Source organism: Puma concolor, chromosome D2 (genome assembly GCF_028749965.1).
Source record: "Puma concolor isolate L17-30 chromosome D2, mPumCon1.1.hap2, whole genome shotgun sequence".
NCBI lineage: Eukaryota > Metazoa > Chordata > Mammalia > Carnivora > Felidae > Puma > Puma concolor.
Genome location: NC_141677.1, coordinates 46,549,321 through 46,574,396, shown reverse-complemented (window position 1 = coordinate 46,574,396; position 25,076 = coordinate 46,549,321). Strand labels below are relative to the sequence as shown.

Here is a 25,076-nt window from a genome sequence, read left to right as displayed (position 1 = left end):
ATTTTTGAGAGCAAGAGAAACAGAGCATGAGTGGGGTAGGGTCAGAGAGAGGGAGACACAGAATCTGAAGAAGGCTCCAGGCTCTGAGTTGTCAGCACAGAGCCCAACATGGGGCTCGAACTCACAGACTGCGAGATCATGACCTGAGCCAAAGTCAGATGTTTAACTGACTGAGCCATCCAGGTGGCCCTATTTATACTAATATTACTTAAGAGCTCTCCTTAAATTGCAGCAAACTTCAGTGTATTTTTTGACAACTTCTGAAAAATGCACACTCCAGGAAGACAGAATTTACCATTGTCCCTGGAAAATCCCCTCAGATCACTTGCCAGACAATCCTTGTCCCCAACCTCTGAAGGCAATTCTTCTCAGTTTTTCCTCCATAGGCTGTTTGATCCTTTAAAATCTCTTCTCAGTAGACTCATGTAATATGAACATTCTATTTAAACATTCTGTTTGGCCAGGTACTCTGGGCACAGTGGTTTGGAGAATCATCACTCCTGTGTGTTTGCTGGATATGCTTCGATATTTGTGTCTGGGAGGACAGCTGGAGGTGGCACCTTCTCATTCTTTTTCCTGTGTGTGGCTGGCCCAGAGCGAGTGTCTACAGAGCCCAACAGCCATGGCACATCAGTGGTGGCACATAGTAGGACACAGGGCAGAGGCGGGCTTTTCTCTGAGAGCTGGTGGACAGGTCCTGCAGGGTGGCCAGGAGACTCACTGTGTGCAGAAGGCAAGGCAGACTGTGGGGCAGCAGGACCCAGAAGGCAAAAGCAGTGCAAAGACACCACTGCCACCAGCTTGGATAGCTACTGTCCCTCTACAATGAGGTTCCCCTTTTTCTACTATTACTGCCTCCCAGAAATAGCTACCATATATAATTGATCATATAGATGCAAATAGCTATTTATATATGCTTTTCAAGGTATTTTTACATTAATGGGATCATGCATCATAACATTTTCCAGCCATCTGCACATACTCCATTACATGGATGGAGGAAATTTCTTTCATTAGTCTCCCCTGGTCGATATTGTGGCTACAGCAGGTTGTGCACACCCTGAGGCTCACCTCTCTGTGGGCGTGGGTCAGGATTCCCCAGATCAATTCCAGAAGTAGAATTGTGGCATTAAGAGGACACACAGCTTAAACGTTGGTCAGTAGAGTTGAATTTCTCCCAAAGAGCCGGTGCTGAGCAGCAGGTGGTGTCCCAGAGCCTGACCCTCCCAGGGCAGGTCACTTCCACCCGGTGCCCTTGTCAGTCTCATGGTTGGTTGGTTGTCCTTCCTCACTGCTTGGCTTCCTCCTGATCTTGTCAGTGGGCTGCCTGCCTTCCCATCTCCTCTCTCTGGAGCCCAGGAGGCCTGGTGTAGAATCTTCCTCCAGAAGGAAAGCTCTCATAAAGAAGGATTGGTCTCCCTGCCAGGGACTGGATGGTCCCTGTGCCACCCGAGAGCGGGTGCACAGTGGGACTCTACCTGGGAAACACAGCTCCCTGAAAGCCAGTGTTCATCTGTCCTTGGCTTCAAAGCAAAATCCTTTAACTCCATGTCCCTTCTGCTTGAAAGTCTGACACCATCACCCTGCCTTCCACTTACCGAGACTTTCCATAGTGACGTTTTCTGAGAGCAGTAGTGCCTGGGGACACAGAGGGCACTGCTGTAGAGGAGAAGTAATGACTGAGCAGGGCCTGAAGAGCTGCAGGGCGTACATGGTGGGAAGGGGGTCACAGACGTATGGACAGTGTGCAAGTTTCCCGAGTAGTGCAGACACTGCAAGGTTCCAGGCTGTCAAGCAGCCCTATCCTCAGTGGCTGCCCTACATCCTGAGCAATGGCGTGATAGCTTCTCGGAACTAAGACAAGAACAGAGGGGGGCAGAAGTGGCCTGGATTAAGCTCTAGATGTCAGATCCTGGCCTTGTACCTGCCAGGGGTCTGGGAGAGGCCATCTGCCCTCTCTTAGCCTCAGTTTCCCTCTCTGTAAGCTTGGATAGGTATGCCTAACTCATGGGTGTTGGAGGTTAAGGAAAGTGTAGATTGGCCCATAGTATATGCTCAGTTAGTGAGGAGTGTCATTTTGGATGAACACTGGTGTTACATGGCTTGGGCCTGGCACAGATTTGCCCACTTAGGGTTCCTTCTGCCTGTGTGCTTGTGGAAGAAAGGCTCTACTTGCCTTTTGCCTCCTCTGGAGCCTGATCTGTCCACATGCAGCCAGCTGACTTTTCCCTTCTCTGCCTGTATCTAATTATAATGTGGGCTATCAATTTACAGTTCTGTCTTGCAAGGAAATGCTTCTTTGCAACAAAAAATCCTGGAATGTAAATTGCAGATGACACTTCCTTGAGACTGAGGGCCAACAGCTCTGCTGAGGGTGCTCCTAGCTGGGCTGATGAAAGGGTTTGCAGGAGACAAGGCCAACTGCTCCTTCCAGGCTAATCATAGAGCCCTGTGTTATGATGGGAAGGGTCCTTATGAAGTGTGAACAGTGAGAAAGCAACCTGACACAATTGTGGTATTGGTTACTGTATACCACAGTTTACACAGCTGCAAGCCCAAAGTCATTAGCCTCCACTGCTGCACATGTCCAAGCCTGGATCATTCCAGTCCCTGAAGCTTGGTTAGAGAGAACATATTCCTTAAGGACATCAAGCCTGCCTAGATGGACAACATGCAGATTTTTTTAGCACAGGGCCATCAGTTGGCCCTACCTGCCCTCTATCAAAACCTCAGTGCTCTCTTCTCACTTCTATAGGACTCATGAGCTTCCTTGGGCAGGGCCACTGCCAGCAGGAGCCTTTAGGTGCCAGGCAGGTTCCATGCACATTAGGATGGGCTCAGGCCAAACAAAGGATGATTCACTGCAGTGTGATTGGTTCTGGAGTGGTGGTCTGCTGGCAATGGCAAACTGCTCCCTTGTGAACAAAACAGTGGCCCATGTTCAAGCCAATGGTTGACATGTAGAAATATGAACCCGCTGATGCCAGGTGCTCCCATTTTCCATAAAAGTTAGTAATATGGATTTTTAGGGACAATATGTAGACTTTCAATGTTGACTTCAATTTTGGGGAAACACTTGAAAGACTAACATACCATATGAGCAGGACTTGCTCAGCTACAGGGCAAGAATCTATTTTCTTTAAAGCAGAATTTGTAAATGTTGCCTCAATCAGTGGGAGCTGCAAGAAGACCTGAAGCAGGAGAAATCAGGATAGCCATATCCAAGGTTGCCCGGGAATTTTGAGAAATTGTTCCATTAGTTCATCGACCTAAGGCTAATCAAGCTTCAGGGACTGGAATGATCCAGTCTTGGACATGTGCAGCAGTGGAGGCTAATGACTTTGGGCTTGCAGCTGAAGACCTGCATGTTATCCTGGCCGAATCCTTTGGGATCCTGTCTACCATCTGTCCTCTCTGTCTCCTGGTGTTTACTTCAGGGTCTGGGAAGCACTAGGGAAGCCTCAGCACCCTGGTAAAGGTCTAGGGCCTAGACTTGCACCTCACGTATCAGTGTTTCCACACTGAGAGAGTAAGTGCTTCCTGAATCCTGGGCAGGTTGTCTGTAGTCCATGAAGCCTCAGGCAAAGGCAGGGGAAGAGCAATCATGTGAGACTTCCAGAACCACAGCTAAGACAGAACTTATCTTTACCTGGGGGATTCTTCTGTACAGAGTCCTGGGCTCTTTGCCTGCCTCACCTGAGTCCCATCCCTGCTTCTGGGCCTTCAGCCTGTGATAGGCAAACAGAAAGACTGGGAGGAGGAGGAAACTCCATGCATCAGGAAGTCATAAGGCACCCAGGCCTGGACAACCAGCTCCGGCATGGGACAGGGCTGTTTTCAGCCTTGTTATCCTAGCTCTTCTCTCATGTATATGGTAGACCCCATGGAGGGGACCTCCTGCACCCTTCAGAGAGTATTTGGACATTTCGGGGTAAGAAACCCAGGGCTGGCATTGCCCCTATGCAGGAGATGAGGCTGAATGCCTTAATGGGCTCCAAAGATCAAGGGTGGAGGTGAGGGGACCCTGAGTGCTCAAGCCCCCTTAGCACTCATAGTGGACCCTCAGTGAAATCAGGTGAGGATCTGACCACACGGGTCACACATCTTGGTTTTGACATAGTTGCTTCCTTATGAGGAGTCCTTGGAAATGCAGTTTTTGCGTGACCTGCTATTAGTAGCCAATCAGAGGAAAGACAGCCCTCACCCCTCCCTCACACAGATCTTTGGATATTGACTTTGCAGAAGAATATGATATGAGATTTTATGATACTGACTTGCATCAACACACGATGGATGAAATTGTTTGCAGATATAAGTTGGATGTCGACAATATCCTCCGTAAGTAGCCACCTTGGTGCCTCTAAGTGACAAACTCCCTACAATAGGCTGCCTTCCCCTCAGCCAGCCAGGCCTTTAAAGCCCTTGCTGACCATTCACTGTTGGTCCTGTGAGGATAGATCAGCATGGACAAGTAGAAGGAGAGACCTGGCTCGGAAGCCTGGTGACCTATACCTCAAAGCTGGGAAGTCATCAACCACAAGAGCCTCTCCTAGCAGGGCTTTAACCCTTGCCAGGAATGGCTGTGGTGTGCTGGGTGTGCCCCAGAGCTGTATTCCCCCTCCCTTGGCTCAGCTCTCACTGGCCTTGAGAGACAAGGACCCAAATCCATTGAGTCTGCTGGCGAGAAACACAGGCAGCCCTGGGCCAGGTACACTGGGAGCTTCACAGGAGAATGTGTGCATCTGGGATTGAGACAAGATGCCAGCTGCCAGGCCCAGGCCCAGGAATCCTGGCACAGGCACACATTACTTGTCTGACCTTGACCAAATGAGGGTTCTGTTCTCAGCTTCTTTTTCCTCTACTGCAAGATGAAGTCAATATGACAGTCCAGCTAAACCACATCCCCTATGTAAGCCTATAATGTAAGGAAATACTCAGGCATCAGGTATTCCTCCATGATGGGTGAGTGGCCAGTAGAAGCACATGTTGGGTACGTAGATGTGCCCTCACGCTGAGATGGGTGTGATCCTCCCCAGAGAGCAAGGTGGTACAGTAGGACTATCTCCCACTGAGCCCCCCCAGTGCATTCATTGGACCTGATGAGATTGTGTGCCGTGATGTCTTACTGCAGGGCCATCTGGTAAACCCAGAGCTACCTCCAGACATCACAACATTACACAGTAAATGTTTCAGTCCCTTAAGAGAAATGGTGTCTCTTAGGGACAGGACAGGCCCCACATTCCTAAGCAGCTGTCCCTTCCCCTCTATTCGCTGTGCCTTCTGTTGTTTATTGTGGTCTCAAGAAGTGTCCCTCTCCACATTTATTTTGTTCTTTGTTATTTCATTGTCTCCCTCCCATCCCTCAAATGTAGGGCCCTTGAGAGCAGGGACTCAACCTTTTCCATTCCAACCAGGCATTGCACAGGGCCTGGTGCATGGCAGGCAGCAAAGAGAAGCTGGCATCTGCCAGTGTTAGTCTGCTTGCCAGGGGCCAGCTGAGGGGAGATGGATGGATGGGCATGCTCATTGACATTATTCTCTTGTGGTTTTCTCCTAGATAAAAAACCTCTACTTAAGGATGATGAATCTTTAGCTTGCCCAGGACATGTATTTAAGGAGCCTGGACAGTAAGTACCTCAGGTCAGGGGCCAGTGGGAAGTTTTTGTCACCATGTGCTATGCAGAATGTGGGATGCTACTTCTGCTGTGACACTACATGTCTGTTTCAGAGGGCTCAGGGCATCCTTCATAACTACTCTTATTGGTCCTCCCCTGAGATGCTCAGGGTTCTGCTGTGGCCCAGTCTCTGCTGAGGAGGGCAGAATATGAGAACTGATGTTCCCAAGGGTGGTGCCTTTGCTACATGCAGCCTATCAGGGCTAAGCCAAAACTTTGTAAATAGAGAAGGGTCAGGATGGTGACACCAAGCCGACCTCCTTGGAAACTTAGCCTATGGCCACGATGGCATCTGACCCATGCAGGGTTCCTCATGCCTGGTCAGCCTTCACTGCAGAGGTTGACCTTGTAGGGCTTGGGATGAGCCCCCTCTTATCCATGCTGTGTGCTCAATGATGGATCAAAAGCCTGCTTATCAGGGTCTTTACAATGAGGACAGCTGTAGGCTGTGGTTTGAGCCAAGTGCAAGAACAAAACGTCTGCAGAGTAGTACACATGACATGACCTTTCTGTGCTTTAGGGTGGTCATCGTTCAATACAGCCTGAACAATGGTGTCACCTTCATTGAGGAGAGCATGAAAGTAACCAGCCTGAATTGTGTGAGTGCCACGGTGGGGCGGCATCCTCCATCTTGGGACTGTCAAGAGCACTGGCATTGGAGGAGAAGATAGTTGGCGGGGGGGGGTGGCACGGAAAGAGGACACATGCTGGAGGGCCTGAGAAAGTAGCTTATGCAGACAGGCAGCTGGGACGACTTCTCACAGCCAGCTTGGGGCCCTCAGCCCTTCATTGGCAAACCATCCGCACATCGGGCTTGTGAGGTGCCCTGGGAGCGCTTCCACAAGAGCACCTGCCATGTAGCTTCCTGTCCAGCAGGTGCTGCAGAACCTCTGCTGTCTCTCTCTGGGAACCAGGTGTCCCTGAAGGCAAAGGAAAGGGAATGGTTAGAGCTCTAAGCAGAGTCCAGAAATGGTGCTGGGGCTCTGCCACCCCGCCTCATCCCTTGCCACCTCTGCTGGCCCAAGAATAGTGGTGGGGAGCTCGGGGCTCCATCCTGCATTCCAGCTGGGCAAGTGGGAGAGGCTTGGAGGCAAGTGTTAGGAGCCCAAGTCCAGGACCTCTGGGGCAGCGGGGTGCTCCAAATCCGGGCCCCAGACACAGGGGATCTGGAGGGCGGGACCCACTGTGGCCCTGTGCAATCAGGGTGTTTCAGCAGCTGCTGACACAGCTGAACCCACACACGCCCATCACTGCCCGCGAGCCCAAGCCCGCTTGAGGAACACCCCTGTCATTTTGCAGAGGGCACCAGCCTCCCCTCTGCCTCTGCTGCTTTCTCGTGCTCCTCAGCCATCCGTCTCCACTAACTCTCTGACCTCTGCTGGACCTTGCTCTCCGGCACTTGGTGGGAAGCTGCCAGGGCTGTGGGGAGGGCCTGGGACTCAGCTCAGGGACGGGCACGTGGGAAAGAGGGTGCTGCTCCCAGGTGCCCACTTCTCGCAGCTCCACATCACCCGGGCACCGGGCGGGGCAGCATGACATGGGCGACAGAGCACATTAGGCACAGGAAGAGGGCTGCCTGGGAGGAGCGATGCCCGTGCCTGATTGCCACCAGCCTAGTGTCCAGTCCCAGCTGGGAGGGTTCCAGCAGCACGGACAGTCCTCCGACTGTGTGTTCACTTGTGCCAGGACAGGCACTCACCGACCAGCAGACCGCACTCGGCCATTTGTCCCTCAGGAGCCTAACTGACAGGCCGCCCTCAGCAGGCACATTTAGGAAAGAACTCAGGAGGAGCCTGAGTTCATGGGCCCCCACCCTGCTTCCCCCTCCTGGGCACAGACTCTGTCCCCTGTAGCTCCCCTGCCTCAGGGAAAGCCGAGCATTTGGTTTAGGGCAGGACTGCACCGCGTGCGGCTGAGGCGTGCAGTGAGGGCTGGCATGTCACACATGGGGATTCCGGTCCTTGTCAGGGCTCTGGGCCAGAGCCTCAGAACGAAGCCAGTGGTGGGCTCTGTGGCCCAGGGCTCCACAGCAGCTCTTTGAGTGCAGTCTTGTCCTCCAGGCCTTCAGTGCTCCCTGGAGGTGGGGAAATCTGAGATGAATGGGAACATGCGATGTGCAGGTGTAGTGTAAGGTGCTGGGGGGAGGCACCCAGTGAGGGCCATCCAGACCCACCCAGGACTCTGACTTTTGTGCTTTTTGCAGGGCAATACATCGGAGCCCACAGATGCCCCAAAGGAGGAGACTTCAGTCCCCACAGTTGTCACACAGAAGACAACAGTGCCCACAGTTGTCACACAGGAGGCACCAGCACCCATGGCTGTCACAGAAAAGCCTACCCTTGACTACCTATTCCCATTGTTCGTCCCAACCCTGATCATTATCGTGGTGGTGATCTGCTGTCTCTGTTGCTGCAAGAAGGTGAGTGACCCCTGTGAGTGATCCACACGGCCCTATGACACAAACTGTCCCCAGGCCACAAGGTAACCAAGCCCCACTCACCCCATGATCTTGCCAGTGGGCAGGTTCCCATCAGCTCCCAGTTCATCACATGAGCAAACACAGGCACAGACTGTGTCTACCATTCCTGGTCAGAGACTCAGCTTGCATCTCAGGGACCCCCTGCTTCATGCTTGTTTCCAGAAGTGGCCTATGAGTTGCCCTGTCCTCTGGGGAGAAGTCACCCCAGTACCTAGTGACAAGGGAGGCATCACAGCAGCCAGGCTTCTGGAGAACTCAGGGAGACCAAGCACCAGAAGAGGCCTCTGATGCTGAGAGAGGAAAGCGGGTCCCATAGGAGGCACTGGGGCCCACAAAAGAGGATCTGCTGGAAGGGATGATTCCTAGCCTCTGGGGCAACAGCCTTGGAAACCAGTACAGATTTCTGCACACAACCAGTGCATCCCTCCTTCCTTCCTCAGTCATTACTAAGGGCCAGGACATGATGGGCCCCATACTTGGCACACAGGGATGGGAAAGGAGCTGCCACCATCTTGCACACAGGAGCTCACAGTCTGGTGTCTGCTCTAGTATTGGTACCTGGGGGTGGCGGGTAAAATGTCAGCCTCATAGGCTGTGGCATCAGGGCCCTAGCAAAGGAGAGACACTGGCCCCCGGGGAGGGAGAAGGGCAGACGTACTGGCTGCTGGGTTTGCAAGGACATGGGACAGAGCTGGGTGAAGGAAGAGGAAACCACAGAGGTGAGAAAGGACAGAGCAAAGCAGCAAGACAGAAGCAGGCCAGATTGCTGTGGAGGGGGAGCTGTGAGGACAGAAAGTAGGAATGGGGGCTGTCAGCACAGAGTGGGGACTAGGGAAGGCTGCGGGCTGTGGGAGGTGAGGGGAGAGGAGGAAGGGAATTGGATGTGTTCTCTTGTCTTCGTGTCATGGAAGGGCTCCTGATGAAAACTACTGCATGGGCACCTCTGCCAGGGACCAGGCACCCTAGTCTGGCTGTCTCCCTGTCCACCGCCAGGGAGGTCCGATATCCCTTTGATAACCCAGGAGCCTGAGCCTTGGGATGCTGGAGCCGGTTGGCCACATCCCATAGACAGTGGGCTCGCAGACTGACACCCAAAGCCCACGTTCTGTCCCACTGCTGCTGAGTAGGGTCCCCTTCCATCTGCATGGCCGAGCCAGTGCCCTTCATGCTCCTCCAGCCAATGTTCATGTCTCTTTAACATTCTAGCCCTGCAAGGAGCTACCAGTGCAGAAGATAGTAATGGTAAGTCCTGATTTTTGTCCTCATGTCAGCGTGCCCAGTGCCCACACAGACCTTCACAAAAGGGAACCACACAGACCTTCACAAAACCTGCCTGTGGGACATTTCTACCCCCTGCCCCACTGCCTGCCACCTACCTGGGCAGAGAGAGCTGGCCGAAAAAAGAGGGTGATGGAGCGGCAGGGAGGGGCCTCAGGAGGCCTTAGGACTCAAAACACCTTTCCCAAGTGTGCGCCACAGCCTGATCCAGGGCCTTTGCCATGAAATTAGTAACTTGAGATAACCTGTTTCAGCAAGTGCTGTGATCCTCATTGAAATATTAGTGGCTTTTTAAATTTTTATCAATTTCCAAAGGACTATTTATAGTACACAGGTGAACTTTCAGAAAAGGAGCCTTCGCTTTCAGAACTTGGTCCCTGCCCAGGCTCTGATGTATGTTGGGCTGCATTTTGTTGATCTCCATCCCTGTCACCCGCCAGGGCAAGAGGTTTGGCCACAATTATATTTTAGTGACTACAGGCTGGGGAGGTTGGAGGAGAGTGTGTTACTTGGCATTGAGCTGTGAGGCAGGCCCGGCCCAGATGAGCACAAGGAGCCAGGGCCGGTGAACTGTCTGTGGATCCTCAGGGTAGAAGCCTAAAAGAGATCCAGAGGAAGTAGTTATAGCAGGACACTATGTCAGAGGAAGGGGACCGGGCCTGGGTTTGGGTAGGAAAAAGACCCCACTGGCCAGCGCTGTACTGACTGATGGCACTGTTGCCTGAGGAGGCTGGATCTGCCAGGGGCAAATGAATGCAGTCCGGGCCCCTGCAAATGCTCCCACCCTGACAGCCCTCCTGTCCACTGCACAGCCCTGAGACCAGGATTTTCCACCAAAGGCAGATCCCGGGACCAAAGGGACAGGAGAGACTTTGTCAGCCTTTGGGGAAAAGGTCATATTTACAAAAATTGTATTTCCTGGTTTTTACCATGTGGGACACTGCCATAGTGTAGGATGCTACTGATGTGTCCTTAAAATCTCCCAATGCACCATTGCTGAATGGCCATTAAGAGGTGCGGGAGCGACAGATGTTATATGTCTGCACCAGAAGCTCCCAGACAAAACGGCAGAATGTGCTTTCTCTTCCTAGAAGCCAGAGACATGTATACAGACACGTACCCCGGTGATTGTCCCTTCTTGTATGTACCAGGAAGACACTATAAGTCGGATAGAGGTGAGAAGGGCCTTTAGGTGGGGCTGAGGGACAAGGGAGGGCAGCCAGTCCATGGCCCCACATGAACCGTGGCTTGGGTGGAGATGAGCTTTGTGGGCACTACATCGATCGCTGGGCACCAGAGAAAATGCCGAGGCCATCCCAATCCTGGGCCCCAGGAGAGGGCAAAGACTGTGAGGGCTCCTGCCGTCACCAACACCACTTGGAGCCTGGCACCAGGCTTGGAAGGGGCCCAGGTCTGCAGATGTTGGTGGCTGGCCACAGCCCGCCAGTCCCAGGCTGTCTGAGGTTGTCAGCGGTTCCAACAATGGCTTCCATTTTCCTGGCCACCAGGCAGAGGAGTAAAACACAAGCTCAATCACAAACAGTCTCCCACAGGTCAGAAAAAGAATCCTTTAAGGAAAATTCTGAGCAAAGTTTGTTCCATGAGTCAGCTCAGCAAAGTGAGGGACTAAGCTAACTATGTTGTCCTTGGACGCACTGACATGGGGACAAGGGCCTCAAGGAGGAGGAGGCTGTGAGGAAACATCCTCACAGAATGTGCTAGGGCCGCACCCTGGGTGGGAGCTCCCAGCCCTGCAGGGGGGCATGAAGACAGGGTGGGGAGGCCCCAGGCAGCCCTGGCTGAGGAGGGAAGAACCCCATATTCTTCCTTTGTGGGCTTGCCCTCCTCCTGGTCCTGCATCTGTGGTGATGCACCCATTGGAACCGCTGTACCAGGGCCCGGGCACGTTAGTCCTAGTCCCGCTGTCTCCCTGTTGACCCTGCAAGGAGCCCCAGATGGCAACATGACAGCCTGCAGACAATCAGCCTGGGGGCTCAAAGAAGCCAAACTGCCTCCAGACAGGGCAAAGGTCATGGCCTGGGGCTTATTCCTGCTCACAAGGCACAGCCCCACCTGCCCCCTCAGTAGGGCCCAGAGAGGCCTGAACTGCAGGTCCTGAAGTCGGGAGGCCACCTGCCCCTGGGTCCAGGGCCTCTCACTGGTGTCCTCCCCTCCTCTCTCCGGAGCAGCCCCAGGATCAGCCCTCGTCCCCACCTGCTCCTGGTGTGCCCCAGTGCAGGCCCTTGTCCTCTTCTCCCAGCTCCTGCCCAGATCCCTGATGCCCACATCACGTTCCCCTGCAAGACCTCTCCTTGCGACCCCGCATGTCCCCCACCTTGGACCCTTCCTCTCAAAGTAGCCCCTGCCTTCTCCTCCTACACCAGAAATACAGACTCATTTCGGGTTCCAAAACAATCTGTCACCTACAGTGACACTGCCTGCCCTGAAACACACAAGGCCACCAGGCCCCTGCCCCAGGCAGAGACTACAGGGCGGCCTCGGTGTGTTCCTGGGGACAGAGCCCTCTGGAGCCATCTCAGGCAGAGGGGCCTCTACCCCTCTGGAGGTGACGGCCAGGCCCTGGAGCTTCCTCACAGCCACATCTGCTTTTCAGGGCAAACTGGACACCTTGTGTGACTTTGTGCAAAGCTGCAACCAGATCCCATTGATGTGGTGTCAGCCCAGGAACGCGGTAAGCAGGGGCCCAGGGATGTTCCCTGGGCAGGTGCCCTTTTCTCTTTGCCCTTGACAGCTGAGCTTAGGGACTATGGGTCAGAGAGCCCTGTCCAGGCATCTTCCGGGAGGATGCCCCAGAGGAGGAGACGCGGTGCTCATGAGCCTCCCATGTGGATTCTGGGTGGGGCGCCTGCATTTCCTTGCTGGTCCCCATCAGAAGGACAAGAAGCTTTCTTGGGGAGAGTGTTACCCAGTGTCTCCAAGCTTAAGTGAAAGAGGCTGGAGAAGGAGGCAGACCAGCAAGTTCTCCTGACCCCCAGCCATCATCCCTCCCCACCGAGCTCCCCAACCTGTGTCTGCTGGATCCACACCCTCATCCTCTGAGACTCTCCTGGGCGGCTCCCTCATGTGTTAGGAATGCTGGAGGGCATGGTGACACCCCCATGTTGTTGACCAACATTGCGTGCTTTTGCCAGCTAGTAGAGTCCCTCCATGTGCCACTGCCTGTGACAATGGGGAGAAGCCTGCATGTTACAGGTGTCCCCTTGGAATTTAATAGTTGTGATGGCTAATTGTTACAGAGTTCCTCCTATGCCAGCTGCCAGTCTAAGAACTTTCCATAATTTCACATTCAATCCTGCCAGTAACTGTACGTGCAGGTACTAATATGCCACTTTTTCCAAGGGGGAACTAAGGCACAGAGAAATCAAGCAACTTGCCCCAGGTCACAGAACCTGGGAGTGGCAGAGCTGGAGTTGAACCCCAGGGCCTGCCTCCACCCTTCTCACTGCCCTGCCCCCCATCAGGTCAGCACTCATGAAACCATAATGGTTTCCCCAAAACCAATGCAGGGCTCAGAATTAGGGCCCATGAAGAGCATGCTCCTGGCTTGCCTGGGAATCATGTGCCTAAGTTTCCCCATGATCAGAACCTCAGACTGGGCCAGGTGTCTGGAGGACGTGGTGTCCCCAGTATCTATAGTGAGGGCTGCATTAGTCATTTGCTTGGTTCAGGCAAGCATGACTCTCCCTGGTGGCCAGGTGAGCATTAGGATTCCTGGGCATGCCTGGGAGTGGGGACCCTGCCGAGGAGACACACTGGATGTGTGCTGACACACATCCAGGCTTGCCTGGGAATCATTCCCTGGGCTTCCCCATGATCACACCCTTTTCAAAGACTGGGCCCAGTGCCTAGAGAATGTTGTGGTCCCCAGTTTCTGTAGTGAGGACTTCCCTGGTCACATTCAATGAATACTCACTGTCTGGCTGGGCAGATGGACATTCAGAATGCCGAGCAGTATCATTCTCTTCCCACACCAAGAGACCGATGGGTTCTGCTGCCATATTCCCATCACCCATGGGAAGGTACCCCTATACTCCCTGACTTTGGGGGACCTGGATCCTGGCCTGAGGGCTGAGATGAAGGCTTATCCCTTCATCACATACTCCCACAGAAAGCCTGGGAAACACTGGAGCTGCAAGGCCCCTTCCTTGCTTCCCAGGCCCCCAGTCCAACAGGGAACATCAAGTCCAATACCAGAGGGAAAGGGTGTTCTGAGTCAGAAAACCTGGGGTGGCTGGGGGACACAGGGAAGACTTCCAGCAGCTGAACAGAGTCTTAAAATAGCAGCCCAGCCTGGAAACCAGCACCCAGGAGAAGAAGGGCATCAAGAAAGGCCTACTGTGTTGGTCCAAAGGGTTTAAATCCCTTGAGCCAAAGACACCAAAGCCTTCTGGTCCTAATTCCAGTGGCTTCCCAGTGACCTTCTCTCTCTTCTTTTCCTACAGGGGAAGTATATCATCTTCAACTTCGTGAATCCCCTCTGCGGGCAGTTGCCCTATAGCCCAAACATTTGCCTTCCACCCAGCCAGGAGTGCTTTCCTCTCAACAGCTGCTGCTCACAATGCCAACACCCCTCCTTCATATGCTCCCAGCCACCCTCCAGGATGCTGTCACTGCTCCCTCCTCCTGCGCATGCACTCTCCAGAACTACTTTGTCACTCCCACCCCCATAACCCAGCCTCTAAAGTCCCCACGACCCAAGACTGTTAAGAGCTCTTTGTGTACCGAATTGGATATATATATATTGAGTCTTGGTTTACGATCAAAGGAGTTGGAATTGTGGCTGATCAACAAGAATTTGTTGCCTGGTAAGCATTGTTTCGCTGTATGTGACGTATCTATACTGCTCCTGCCAGGACAAAGCACCCGGTTGTTCTGTGGATGCAGACGTTGATGCGCCCGAGTCCCCACAGCCCACTCTTTATCTGTCATGTGGTGATTCAGCCAAATTCTGTTCTTTGAGGAAAACCCATAGTGTCTTTGAAATGTGAATATGCCCTGTGTCAACCAGTCATTGGCTATTATTTAATATTTGGGGCAAGTTACTTAATCTCTCTGTGTTTCAATTACCTCATTGAAAAGATGGAGATAATGGTGACTTCTCTACAGGATGGCCTTTAGGGTGATGGTGTGCACTGCAGTGTGCCTAGCACAGGGCCAGATCCCTACTAAAGACTCAGATGTCCAGTAGCTAATGTCTTTGTTTTTTGTTTTAGGAGTGGACAGAAAGATGAGCTCAGAGACATCAAGAAATATCTGGTGAGGTCAGGACAGTCAGAATGGAGACCATGCCTGAGCCTTTCAGCTCTGGCCACCAGGGCATGGGGTTGGTATACCCCCAGGTCCACCACCCACATAACCTCCAAAACACCAGTGGGAAAAGCCATGGTATTTACTACCTCCTTCAAAAATGTTAGTTCCTTTTCCATACCCTTAAGATTTCTCATGATACAAAGGAGAACCGTGGTGCCCGCTTTCCTGAGCTTTCAAATCTGCTTCCCTCCTGACAGAGGCAGACTTCCCAGTTGTTCAAACCCTTTCTCATTAAGTCTGTGTTGACCTGATCAAAGTTTTTCTTCTACACTAACATGTTTGAAAACCATCCATAGACAAGGCCCCATTTTTAAAATTCCAGAACATGGGAGTGACGTTATAGCATTTCCCTGGACCATGGTGTCTGAAAAGGGCAGGAGAAATTACTACATTCTGACCTCACCACCCCTCTCCCAGGCTGTCATTGCACTACAGTGAAAGGGTTCCCTTCGGCCTATGGTTTCTCCGGGGCGGTGGGGGGGGGGGGGGGCGGGGGGGGCGGAGAGAGAGACTAAGGTGGACATCTAGCCTTTCCCACCTTTATGGGACACTCCCAGAAAACCTACTCTGGTCTCCCTAACCAGAATCACAGGTGTAAGCTGTAGGGATTGAGTGTGGAATTTGATTTGGATGGAATAGATAGGAAGGTCTCTTAGCAATCAGTGTTCAGAAATTGGCAGATTGTGTTTCCCCTCTTGGTGATCCCTGAGTACAGATACTAGCAAGTAGTTCTCAAAGAGAACCAAGCCAATGGTCCCATCTAGTCAAGGAAACTTTGGGCAGTTCTGCCTGATTCAGGCCTCCAGCCAACAAGCCATGCAGCCCTTACAGCCTGTTGTAGCCCTTCACCCAGGCAAGGAAGCAAATTTCTACCCCCATCTACGAGTGAATATGGCCTCCAGTTCACAGTCAGGAAGCCTAACCAGAATACCTGAAAGCTGCATAGCTCATCTTATTGCACTGCTTACAGTGGCATCCAAGCAAAGAATGCATCCAGTAACTCTTCCCAACTGCAGAACCAAAGTGGTGGCCCTATCTGGCCAGAGAACTTCGTGGGCAGTTCTGCCTGATTTTTGTGTATAACCAATGAACCATCTTGGAGTCTGTTCTGCTGTCCTGCCTAGAGAGGGAAATGGGTTCATGGCCCCACATGCTACTGAGTAGAGCACTAGGCAGTCTGACCAGAGAACTTGGGCAACTACAGAGCCCATTCTACAACCACACTGGTGCATGGAATCAAGAAAACAGTGCTATCCGACTGTTCCCAGCCAGTATCAATCCACTGACCTCAGGGCTTGGACAGTGGCCTCACCCAAATAGAAAGCCTGATAGCAAGCCCCACTTACTCAAATACACTGTCTACTGACCCTTCCAGAACCTCAAGCTGAGCTGACTTGTGAAGAACTGTGTCTGCCGGAGCAAACTTGTAAAGTCAGGACTAAGAGACTGTTTAGTCAAATGTGTACATACCAACACAATGAATCTGAAAATCACAATCAGGTAAACATGACACAGTGAGTACAAACTAATAAAGTTCCAGTAACTGACTTTAAAGAAATGGAGATATATGAACTTTATGGCAGAGAATTCAGAATAATCATTTTAAAGAACTTTAGTGAACTACATGAACACACAGCCACAAAACTAAACAAAATTAGGAAAAACAATACATGAACAAAATGAGAAGAACAGCAAGGAAATCGAAACATTGTGAAAAGAAAACCTTACCGAGATGGAGTCAGAAGGCCAACATGGAATCTACCCCAAAAACCAAGAGCACACTTTACACACTGTGTGTTAGACAATTTGACAATAAATTATACTAAAAATTTTTAAAAAAAAATTTTTTAATTGAAAAGGCCAACAGGGGGAGCTCTCAGGCCCTACCTCTCCTCCTCAGTTTCAGACTCCACAGGAAGAGAAAGTCCACAACTCCTTTACTATGCTGACAGGAGGAAGAAAGGTTTTCCTCCTTCCCCAGCAACAGCCCTGCCAATGAAAGACTGTCTCAACTCAGCCAATGGAAACTCACTATACTTCAGATTCCCAGTTTACTCCAGTGACTTTTTTTTTTTTTATAACAGCCCTCCAAACTTCCCTTTTCCTCTATTTAAAGAGCAGTCCTCTCCTTTGTTCTCAGGATTTGCCTGTGGTTTTGCAGTAGCTTGCCTGTTCCAAGTTGCAGTTCTCTGCTATTCCTGGTAAAATAACTGACAGTTTTATTTCTTTTTTTTTTTTAATTTTTTTTCAACGTTTATTTATTTTTGGGACAGAGAGAGACAGAGCATGAACGGGGGAGGGGCAGAGAGAGAGGGAGACACAGAATCGGAAACAGGCTCCAGGCTCTGAGCCATCAGCCCAGAGCCTGACGCGGGGCTCGAACTCACAGACCGCGAGATCGTGACCTGGCTGAAGTCGGACGCTTAACCGACTGCGCCACCCAGGCGCCCCCTGCCAGTTTTATTTCTAAGGTTAACAATAATTGGTGATCAGAAGTGGGATCTGGAGAAGACCCCCAACAATTCCAAGGCTGGTGAGCAAACAGATGGTGGTACCCCCAGAGCTAATTGGACTCACTGCTTTCTTGCCAACCCTGGAGTTTGAGGGTAAGTTTTCTCCTGGATTTTGTGCTCCACTCTCTGTGTATGAGTTCTCCTGGTTTTATTCAGAATCTGTTTTCAGGCTTTGTCCTTTCTGTGAGTATAGCCTTTGGCCTGACACGTTTTTGGAAATGGACTATTGCTATTGAACTGTACTGGCCTTTGGTCTGATTCCTTTGGGAACTAGCCCATTCCTATTGAAACTGCACCATTTAGAAATTGTTCTTTTTGCTCTAGATTAACAACAACAACAACAACAACAAACCCTCCAAGAATGGGATCCCAGTCATCAAAATGCTTTGAGACTTTCCCCACCACCACTGGGACTTTAGATTTAAGATCTGTGGTGCCTCCTCATGCACATTTATAACTAAGTGGACCAACTTAACCAAAAGTAATTTAGAACTGCATCGACCACTGTGGGGAATTTTCAGTCTCCCACACTTGTTTTTTTCAAAATTAAATTAGAAAGTCATGGCTTCAGCTAACAAAAACAAATGAAAACAAACAAGCAAATTGAATGGGATGTCTGTTTTAACTGGTATCTTGAAACTTCCAAACATTTTCAGGATTCTAAGTTTGCCTCTGTCTTTTTGGGGGGTGTTTTAATTCATTTACTCCTAATCAAAAATTCATTTTGATACATAATATATACAAAATTCAAAAGTTACAGAGGGTATGCAATGAAAAAGAAGTCTCCCCGCCACTACACCTGCCCAGTTCCCTTCCTGGAAGGCAGCCTCAGTTACAAACCCCTCTGTTTCTTTCCAAAGTTAATCAATGTATACATAAGTATATATGTGCATAGTATTTTATTTTTTCTTTTATTTTTTAATTTTTACTTTTATTTATTTATTTAATTTCAAGTTAGTTGACATACAGTGTAGTATTGGTTTCAGGAGTAGAATCCAGTGATTCATCTCCTACATATGACACCCAGTGCTCATTCTAACAGGTACCCTCCTTAATACCCATCACCATTTAGCTCATCCCCCCACTTACCTCCCTTCCAGCAACCCTCAACTTTTTCTCTTTAAGAGTCTCTTGTGGTTTGTCTCCCTCTGTTTTCTCCCTCCCTCCCTCTTTCCTATTTTTCCTTAATTTCTCTTTTGTTCATCTGTTGGGTTTCTTAAATTCCACATGTGAGTGAAATCATAAAATATTTGTCTTCCTCTGATGGACTTATTTTTCTTGACATAATACACTCTATTTCCACCCACATTGTTCCAAATGGCAAGATTTCATTCGTTTTCATCACCAAGTAATATTTCATTGTGTGTGTGTGTATGTATGTATATATATACATATATACATGTATATGTATATGTATATACGTATATGTATATATATATATATGGCATATCTTCTTTACCCATTCATCAGTAAATTGACATTTGGGGTCTTTTCATAATTTGGATATTGTTGATAGTTCTGCTATAAACATTAGGGTGCAAGTACCATATCAATTCAGCATTTTTGTATCCTTTGGATAAATACCTAGTAGTGCAATTGCTGGGCTCTAAGGTACTTCTATTTTTAATTTTTTGAGGAACCTCCATACTGTTTTGCAGAGTGGCTGCACCAGTTTGCATTCCCATCAGCAGGGCAAGAGGGTTCCCCTTTCACCACATCCTTGCCAACATCTGTTGTTAACTGAGTTGTTAATTTTAGCCATTCTGACAGGTGTGAGATATGTCATTGTGGTCTTGATCTGTATTTCCCTGATTATGAGTGATGTTGAGCATCTTCTCACATGTCTGTTAGCCATCTGGATATCTTCTTTGGAAAAGTGTCTGTTCATGTCTTCTGCCCATTTCTTCATTGGATTATTTGGGGGGGGATGTTGAATTTGATAAGTTCTTTATAGATTTTGGGTACTACCCTTTATCTGATAGGTCATTTGCAAATATCTTCTCCCATTCCATTAGTTGCCTTTTAGTATTGTTGATTGTTTCCTTCACTATGCAGAGACTTTTTATCTTGGTGAGGTCCCAATAGTTCATTTTTGCTTTTATTTCCCTTGCCTCCAGAGACATGTCTAGTAAGACGTTGCTGCATCCAAGTTCAAGAGATTGCTGCCTGTTTTCTCCTCCAAGATTTTGATGGTTTTCTGTCTCACATTTAGGTATTTCATCAATTTTGAATTTATTTTTGTGTATGGTGTAAGAAAGTGGTCCAGTTTCATTCTTCTGCATGTCACTGCCCAGTAGTTCTCCAAGCACCATTTACTGAAGAGACTGTCTGTTTTCAATTGGATAACTCTTTCCTATTTTGTCAAAGGTTAGTTGACAATACATTTGTGGATGAATTTCTGGGTTCTCCATTCTGTTCCTTTGATCTGTGTATCTGTTTTTGTGCCAATACCATACCTTTTTGATGATTACAGCTTTGTAAGACAGCTTCGAGTCTGGAATTGTGATACCTCCAGCGTTGGTTTTCTTTTCAACTCTACTTTGGCTAGTCAGAGTCTTTTCTAGTTCCACACAAATTTTAGAATTGTTTGTTTTAGCTCTGTGAAGAATACTGGTGTTATTTTTATTTTTATTTTATTTTTTTTTATCTGGTTCCCAGTTTTATTTTTTTTTATTTTTTTTTATATATATGAAATTTATTGTCAAATTGGTTTCCATACAACACCCAGTGCTCATCCCAAAAGGTGCCCTCCTCAGTACCCATCACCCACCCTCTCCTCCCTCCCACCCCCCATCAACCCTTAGTTTGTTCTCAGTTCTCAACAGTCTCTTATGCTTTGGCTCTCTCCCACTCTAACCGCTTTTTTTTTTTTCCTTCCCCTCCCCCATGGGTTTCTCTTAAGTTTCTCAGGATCCACATAAGAGTGAAACCATATGGTATCTGTCTTTCTCTGTATGGCTTATTTCACTTAGCATCACACTCTCCAGTTCCATCCACGTTGCTACAAAAGGCCATATTTCATTTTTTCTCATTGCCACGTAGTACTCCATTGTGTATATAAACCACAATTTCTTTATCCATTCATCAGTTGATGGACATTTAGGCTCTTTCCATAATTTGGCTATTGTTGAGAGTGCTGCTATGAACATTGGGGTACAAGTGCCCCTATGCATCAGTACTCCTGTGTCCCTTGGATAAATTCCTAGCAGTGCTATTGCTGGGTCATAGGGTAGGTCTATTTTTAATTTTCTGAGGAACCTCCACACTGCTTTCCAGAGCGGCTGCACCAATTTGCATTCCCACCAACAGTGCAAGAGGGTTCCCGTTTCTCCACATCCTCTCCAGCATCTATAGTCTCCTGATTTGTTCATTTTGGCCACTCTGACTGGCGTGAGGTGATATCTGAGTGTGGTTTTGATTTGTATTTCCCTGATAAGGAGCGACGCTGAACATCTTTTCATGTGCCTGTTGGCCATCCGGATGTCTCCTTTAGAGAAGTGTCTATTCATGTTTTCTGCCCATTTCTTCACTGGGTTATTTGCTTTTCGGGTGTGGAGTTTTGTGAGCTCTTTATAGATTTTGGATACTAGCCCTTTGTCCGATATGTCATTGGCAAATATCTTTTCCCATTCCGTTGGTTGCCTTTTAGTTTTGTTGGTTGTTTCCTTTGCTGTGCAGAAGCTTTTTATCTTCATAAGGTCCCAGGAATTCACTTTTGCTTTTAATTCCCTTGCCTTTGGGGATGTGTCGAGTAAGAGATTGCTACGGCTGAGGTCAGAGAGGTCTTTTCCTGCTTTCTCCTCTAAGGTTTTGATGGTTTCCTGTCTCACATTCAGGTCCTTTATCCATTTTGAGTTTATTTTTGTGAATGGTGTGAGAAAGTGGTCTAGTTTCAACCTTCTGCATGTTGCTGTCCAGTTCTCCCAGCACCATTTGTTAAAGAGACTGTCTTTTTTCCATTGGATGTTCTTTCCTGCTTTGTCAAAGATGAGTTGGCCATACGTTTGTGGGTCTAGTTCTGGGGTTTCTATTCTATTCCATTGGTCTATGTGTCTGTTTTTCTGCCAATACCATGCTGTCTTGATGATGACAGCTTTGTAGTAGAGGCTAAAGTCTGGGATTGTGATGCCTCCTGCTTTGGTCTTCTTCTTCAAAATTCCTTTGGCTATTCGGGGCCTTTTGTGGTTCCATATGAATTTTAGGATTGCTTGTTCTAGTTTCGAGAAGAATGCTGGTGCAATTTTGATTGGGATTGCATTGAATGTGTAGATAGCTTTGGGTAGTATTGACATTTTGATAATATTTATTCTTCCAATCCATGAGCAGGGAATGTCTTTCCATTTCTTTAAATCTTCTTCAATTACCTTCATAAGCTTTCTATAGTTTTCAGCATACAGATCCTTTACATCTTTGGTTAGATTTATTCCTAGGTATTTTATGCTTCTTGGTGCAATTGTGAATGGGATCAGTTTCTTTATTTGTCTTTCTGTTGCTTCATTGTTAGTGTATAAGAATGCAACTGATTTCTGTACATTGATTTTGTATCCTGCAACTTTGCTGAATTCATGTATCAGTTCTAGCAGACTTTTGGTGGAGTCTATCGGATTTTCCATGTATAATATCATGTCATCTGCAAAGAGCGAAAGCTTGACTTCATCTTTGCCAATTTTGACGCCTTTGATTTCCTTTTGTTGTCTGATTGCTGTTGCTAGAACTTCCAGCACTATGTTAAATAACAACGGTGAGAGTGGGCATCCCTGTCGTGTTCCTGATCTCAGGGAAAAAGCTCTCAGTTTTTCCCCGTTGAGGATGATGTTAGCTGTGGGCTTTTCATAAATGGCTTTTATGATCTTTAAGTATGTTCCTTCTATCCCGACTTTCTCAAGAGTTTTTATTAAGAAAGGGTGCTGGATTTTGTCGAAGGCCTTTTCTGCATCGATTGACAGGATCATATGGTTTTTCTCCTTTTTTTTGTTAATGTGATGTATCACGTTGATTGATTTGCGAATGTTGAACCAGCCCTGCATCCCAGGAATGAATCCCACTTGATCATGGTGAATAATTCTTTTTATATGCCGTTGAATTCGATTTGCTAGTATCTTATTGAGAATTTTTGCATCCATATTCATCAGGGATATTGGCCTGTAGTTCTCTTTTTTTACTGGGTCTCTGTCTGGTTTAGGAATCAAAGTAATACTGGCTTCATAGAATGAGTCTGGAAGTTTTCCTTCCCTTTCTATTTCTTGGAATAGCTTGAGAAGGATAGGTATTATCTCTGCTTTAAACGTCTGGTAGAACTCCCCTGGGAAGCCATCTGGTCCTGGACTCTTATTTGTTGGGAGATTTTTGATAACCGATTCAATTTCTTCGCTGGTGATGGGTCTGTTCAAGCTTTCTATTTCCTCCTGATTGAGTTTTGGAAGAGTGTGGGTGTTCAGGAATTTGTCCATTTCTTCCAGGTTGTCCAATTTGTTGGCATATAATTTTTCATAGTATTCCCTGATAATTGTTTGTATCTCTGAGGGATTGGTTGTAATAATTCCATTTTCATTCATGATTTTATTTATTTGGGTCATCTCCCTTTTCTTTTTGAGAAGCCTGGCTAGAGGTTTGTCAATTTTGTTTATTTTTTCAAAAAACCAACTCTTGGTTTCGTTGATCTGCTCTACAGTTTTTTTAGATTCTATATTGTTTATTTCTGCTCTGATCTTTATTATTTCTCTTCTTCTGCTGGGTTTAGGCTGCCTTTGCTGTTCTGCTTCTATTTCCTTTAGGTGTGCTGTTAGATTTTGTATTTGGGATTTTTCTTGTTTCTTGAGATAGGCCTGGATTGCAATGTATTTTCCTCTCAGGACTGCCTTCGCTGCATCCCAAAGCGTTTGGATTGTTGTATTTTCATTTTCGTTTGTTTCCATATATTTTTTAATTTCTTCTCTAATTGCCTGGTTGACCCACTCATTCGTTAGTAGGGTGTTCTTTAACTTCCATGCTTTTGGAGGTTTTCCAGACTTTTTTCTGTGGTTGATTTCAAGCTTCATAGCATTGTGGTCTGAAAGTATGCATGGTATGATTTCAATTCTTGTAAACTTATGAAGGGCTGTTTTGTGACCCAGTATATGATCTATCTTGGAGAATGTTCCATGTGCACTCGAGAAGAAAGTATATTCTCTTGCTTTGGGATGCAGAGTTCTAAATATATCTGTCAAGTCCATCTGATCCAATGTCTCATTCAGGGCCCTTGTTTCTTTATTGACCGTGTGTCTAGTTGATCTATCCATTTCTGTAAGTGGGGTGTTAAAGTCCCCTGCAATTACCACATTCTTATCAATAAGGTTGCTTATGTTTATGAGTAATTGTTTTATATATTTGGGCGCTCCGGTATTCGGCGCATAGACATTTATAATTGTTAGCTCTTCCTGATGGATAGACCCTGTCACTATTATATAATGTCCTTCTTCATCTCTTGTTACAGCCTTTAATTTAAAGTCTAGTTTGTCTGATATAAGGATGGCTACTCCAGCTTTCTTTTGGCTTCCAGTAGCATGATAAATAGATCTCCATCCCCTCACTCTCAATCTAAAGGTGTCCTCAGGTCTAAAATGAGTCTCTTGTAGACAGCAAATAGATGGGTCTTGTTTTTTTATCCATTCTGATACCCTAAGTCTTTTGGTTGGCGCATTTAATCCATTTACATTCAGTGTTATTATAGAAAGGTATGGGTTTAGAGTCATTGTGATGTCTGTATGTTTTATGCTTGTAGTGATGTCTCTGGTACTTTGTCTCACAGGGTCCCCCTTAGGATCTCTTGTAGGGCTGGTTTAGTGGTGACAAATTCCTTCAGTTTTTGTTTGTTTGGGAAGACCTTTATCTCTCCTTCGATTCTAAATGACAGACTTGCTGGATAAAGGATTCTCGGCTGCATATTTTTTCTGTCTAGCACACTGAAAATCTCGTGCCAATTCTTTCTGGCCTGCCAAGTTTCAAAAGAGAGATCAGTCACGAGTCTTATAGGTCTCCCTTTATATGTGAGGGCACGTTTACCCCTTGCTGCTTTCAGAATTTTCTCTTTATCCTTGTATTTTGCCAGTTTCACTATGATATGTCGTGCAGAAGATCGATTCAAGTTACGTCTGAAGGGAGTTCTCTGTGCCTCTTGGATTTCAATGCCTTTTTCCTTCCCCAGTTCAGGGAAGTTCTCAGCTATTATTTCTTCAAGTACCCCTTCAGCACCTTTCCCTCTCTCTTCCTCCTCTGGGATACCAATAATGCGTATATTATTTCTTTTTAGTGTATCACTTAGTTCTCTAATTTTCCCCTCGTACTCCTGGATTTTTTTATCTCTCTTTTTCTCAGCTTCCTCTTTTTCCATAACTTTATCTTCTAGTTCACCTATTCTCTCCTCTGCCTCTTCAATCCGAGCTGTGGTGGTTTCCATTTTGTTATGCATTTCGTTTAAAGCGTTTTTCAGCTCCTCGTGACTGTTCCTTAGTCCCTTGATCTCTGTAGCAAGAGATTCTCTGCTGTCCGCTATACTGTTTTCAAGCCCAGCGATTAATTTTATGACTATTATTCTAAATTCACTTTCTGTTATATTATTTAAATCCTTTTTGATCAGCTCATTAGCTGTTGTTATTTCCTGGAGATTCTTCTGAGGGGAATTCTTCCGCTTGGTCATTTTGGATAGTCCCTGGCGTGGTGAGGACCTGCAGGGCACTTCCCCTGTGCTGTGGTGTATAACTGGAGTTGGTGGGCGGAGCCGCAGTCAGACCTGATGTCTGCCCCCAGCCCACCGCTGTGTCC

At 47.9% G+C, this 25,076-nt stretch overlaps 2 protein-coding genes across 4 annotated transcripts in view; both read left to right on the top strand.

Moving 5' to 3' along the window:
• Window positions 1-14,262, top strand: part of LOC147576037 (anthrax toxin receptor-like) — a 58,901-nt gene extending 44,639 nt beyond the window's left edge. The window contains exons 10-17 of the mRNA XM_086680206.1: window positions 4,243-4,338; window positions 5,558-5,627; window positions 6,196-6,274; window positions 7,879-8,094; window positions 9,361-9,396; window positions 10,524-10,607; window positions 12,047-12,124; window positions 13,896-14,262. Coding sequence (XP_086536332.1) covers window positions 4,243-4,338; window positions 5,558-5,627; window positions 6,196-6,274; window positions 7,879-8,094; window positions 9,361-9,396; window positions 10,524-10,607; window positions 12,047-12,124; window positions 13,896-14,123 — 887 coding nt within the window. The 3' untranslated portion in view covers window positions 14,124-14,262. The remainder of the gene's footprint in view (window positions 1-4,242; window positions 4,339-5,557; window positions 5,628-6,195; window positions 6,275-7,878; window positions 8,095-9,360; window positions 9,397-10,523; window positions 10,608-12,046; window positions 12,125-13,895) is intronic.
• Window positions 14,141-25,076, top strand: part of LOC147576036 (uncharacterized) — an 80,615-nt gene continuing 69,679 nt past the window's right edge. For all 3 annotated transcript variants that reach the window (XM_086680210.1, XM_086680211.1, XM_086680209.1), the window contains exons 1-2: window positions 14,141-14,258; window positions 17,235-17,369. The gene's annotated coding sequence lies outside the window, so the exon portion shown is untranslated. The remainder of the gene's footprint in view (window positions 14,259-17,234; window positions 17,370-25,076) is intronic.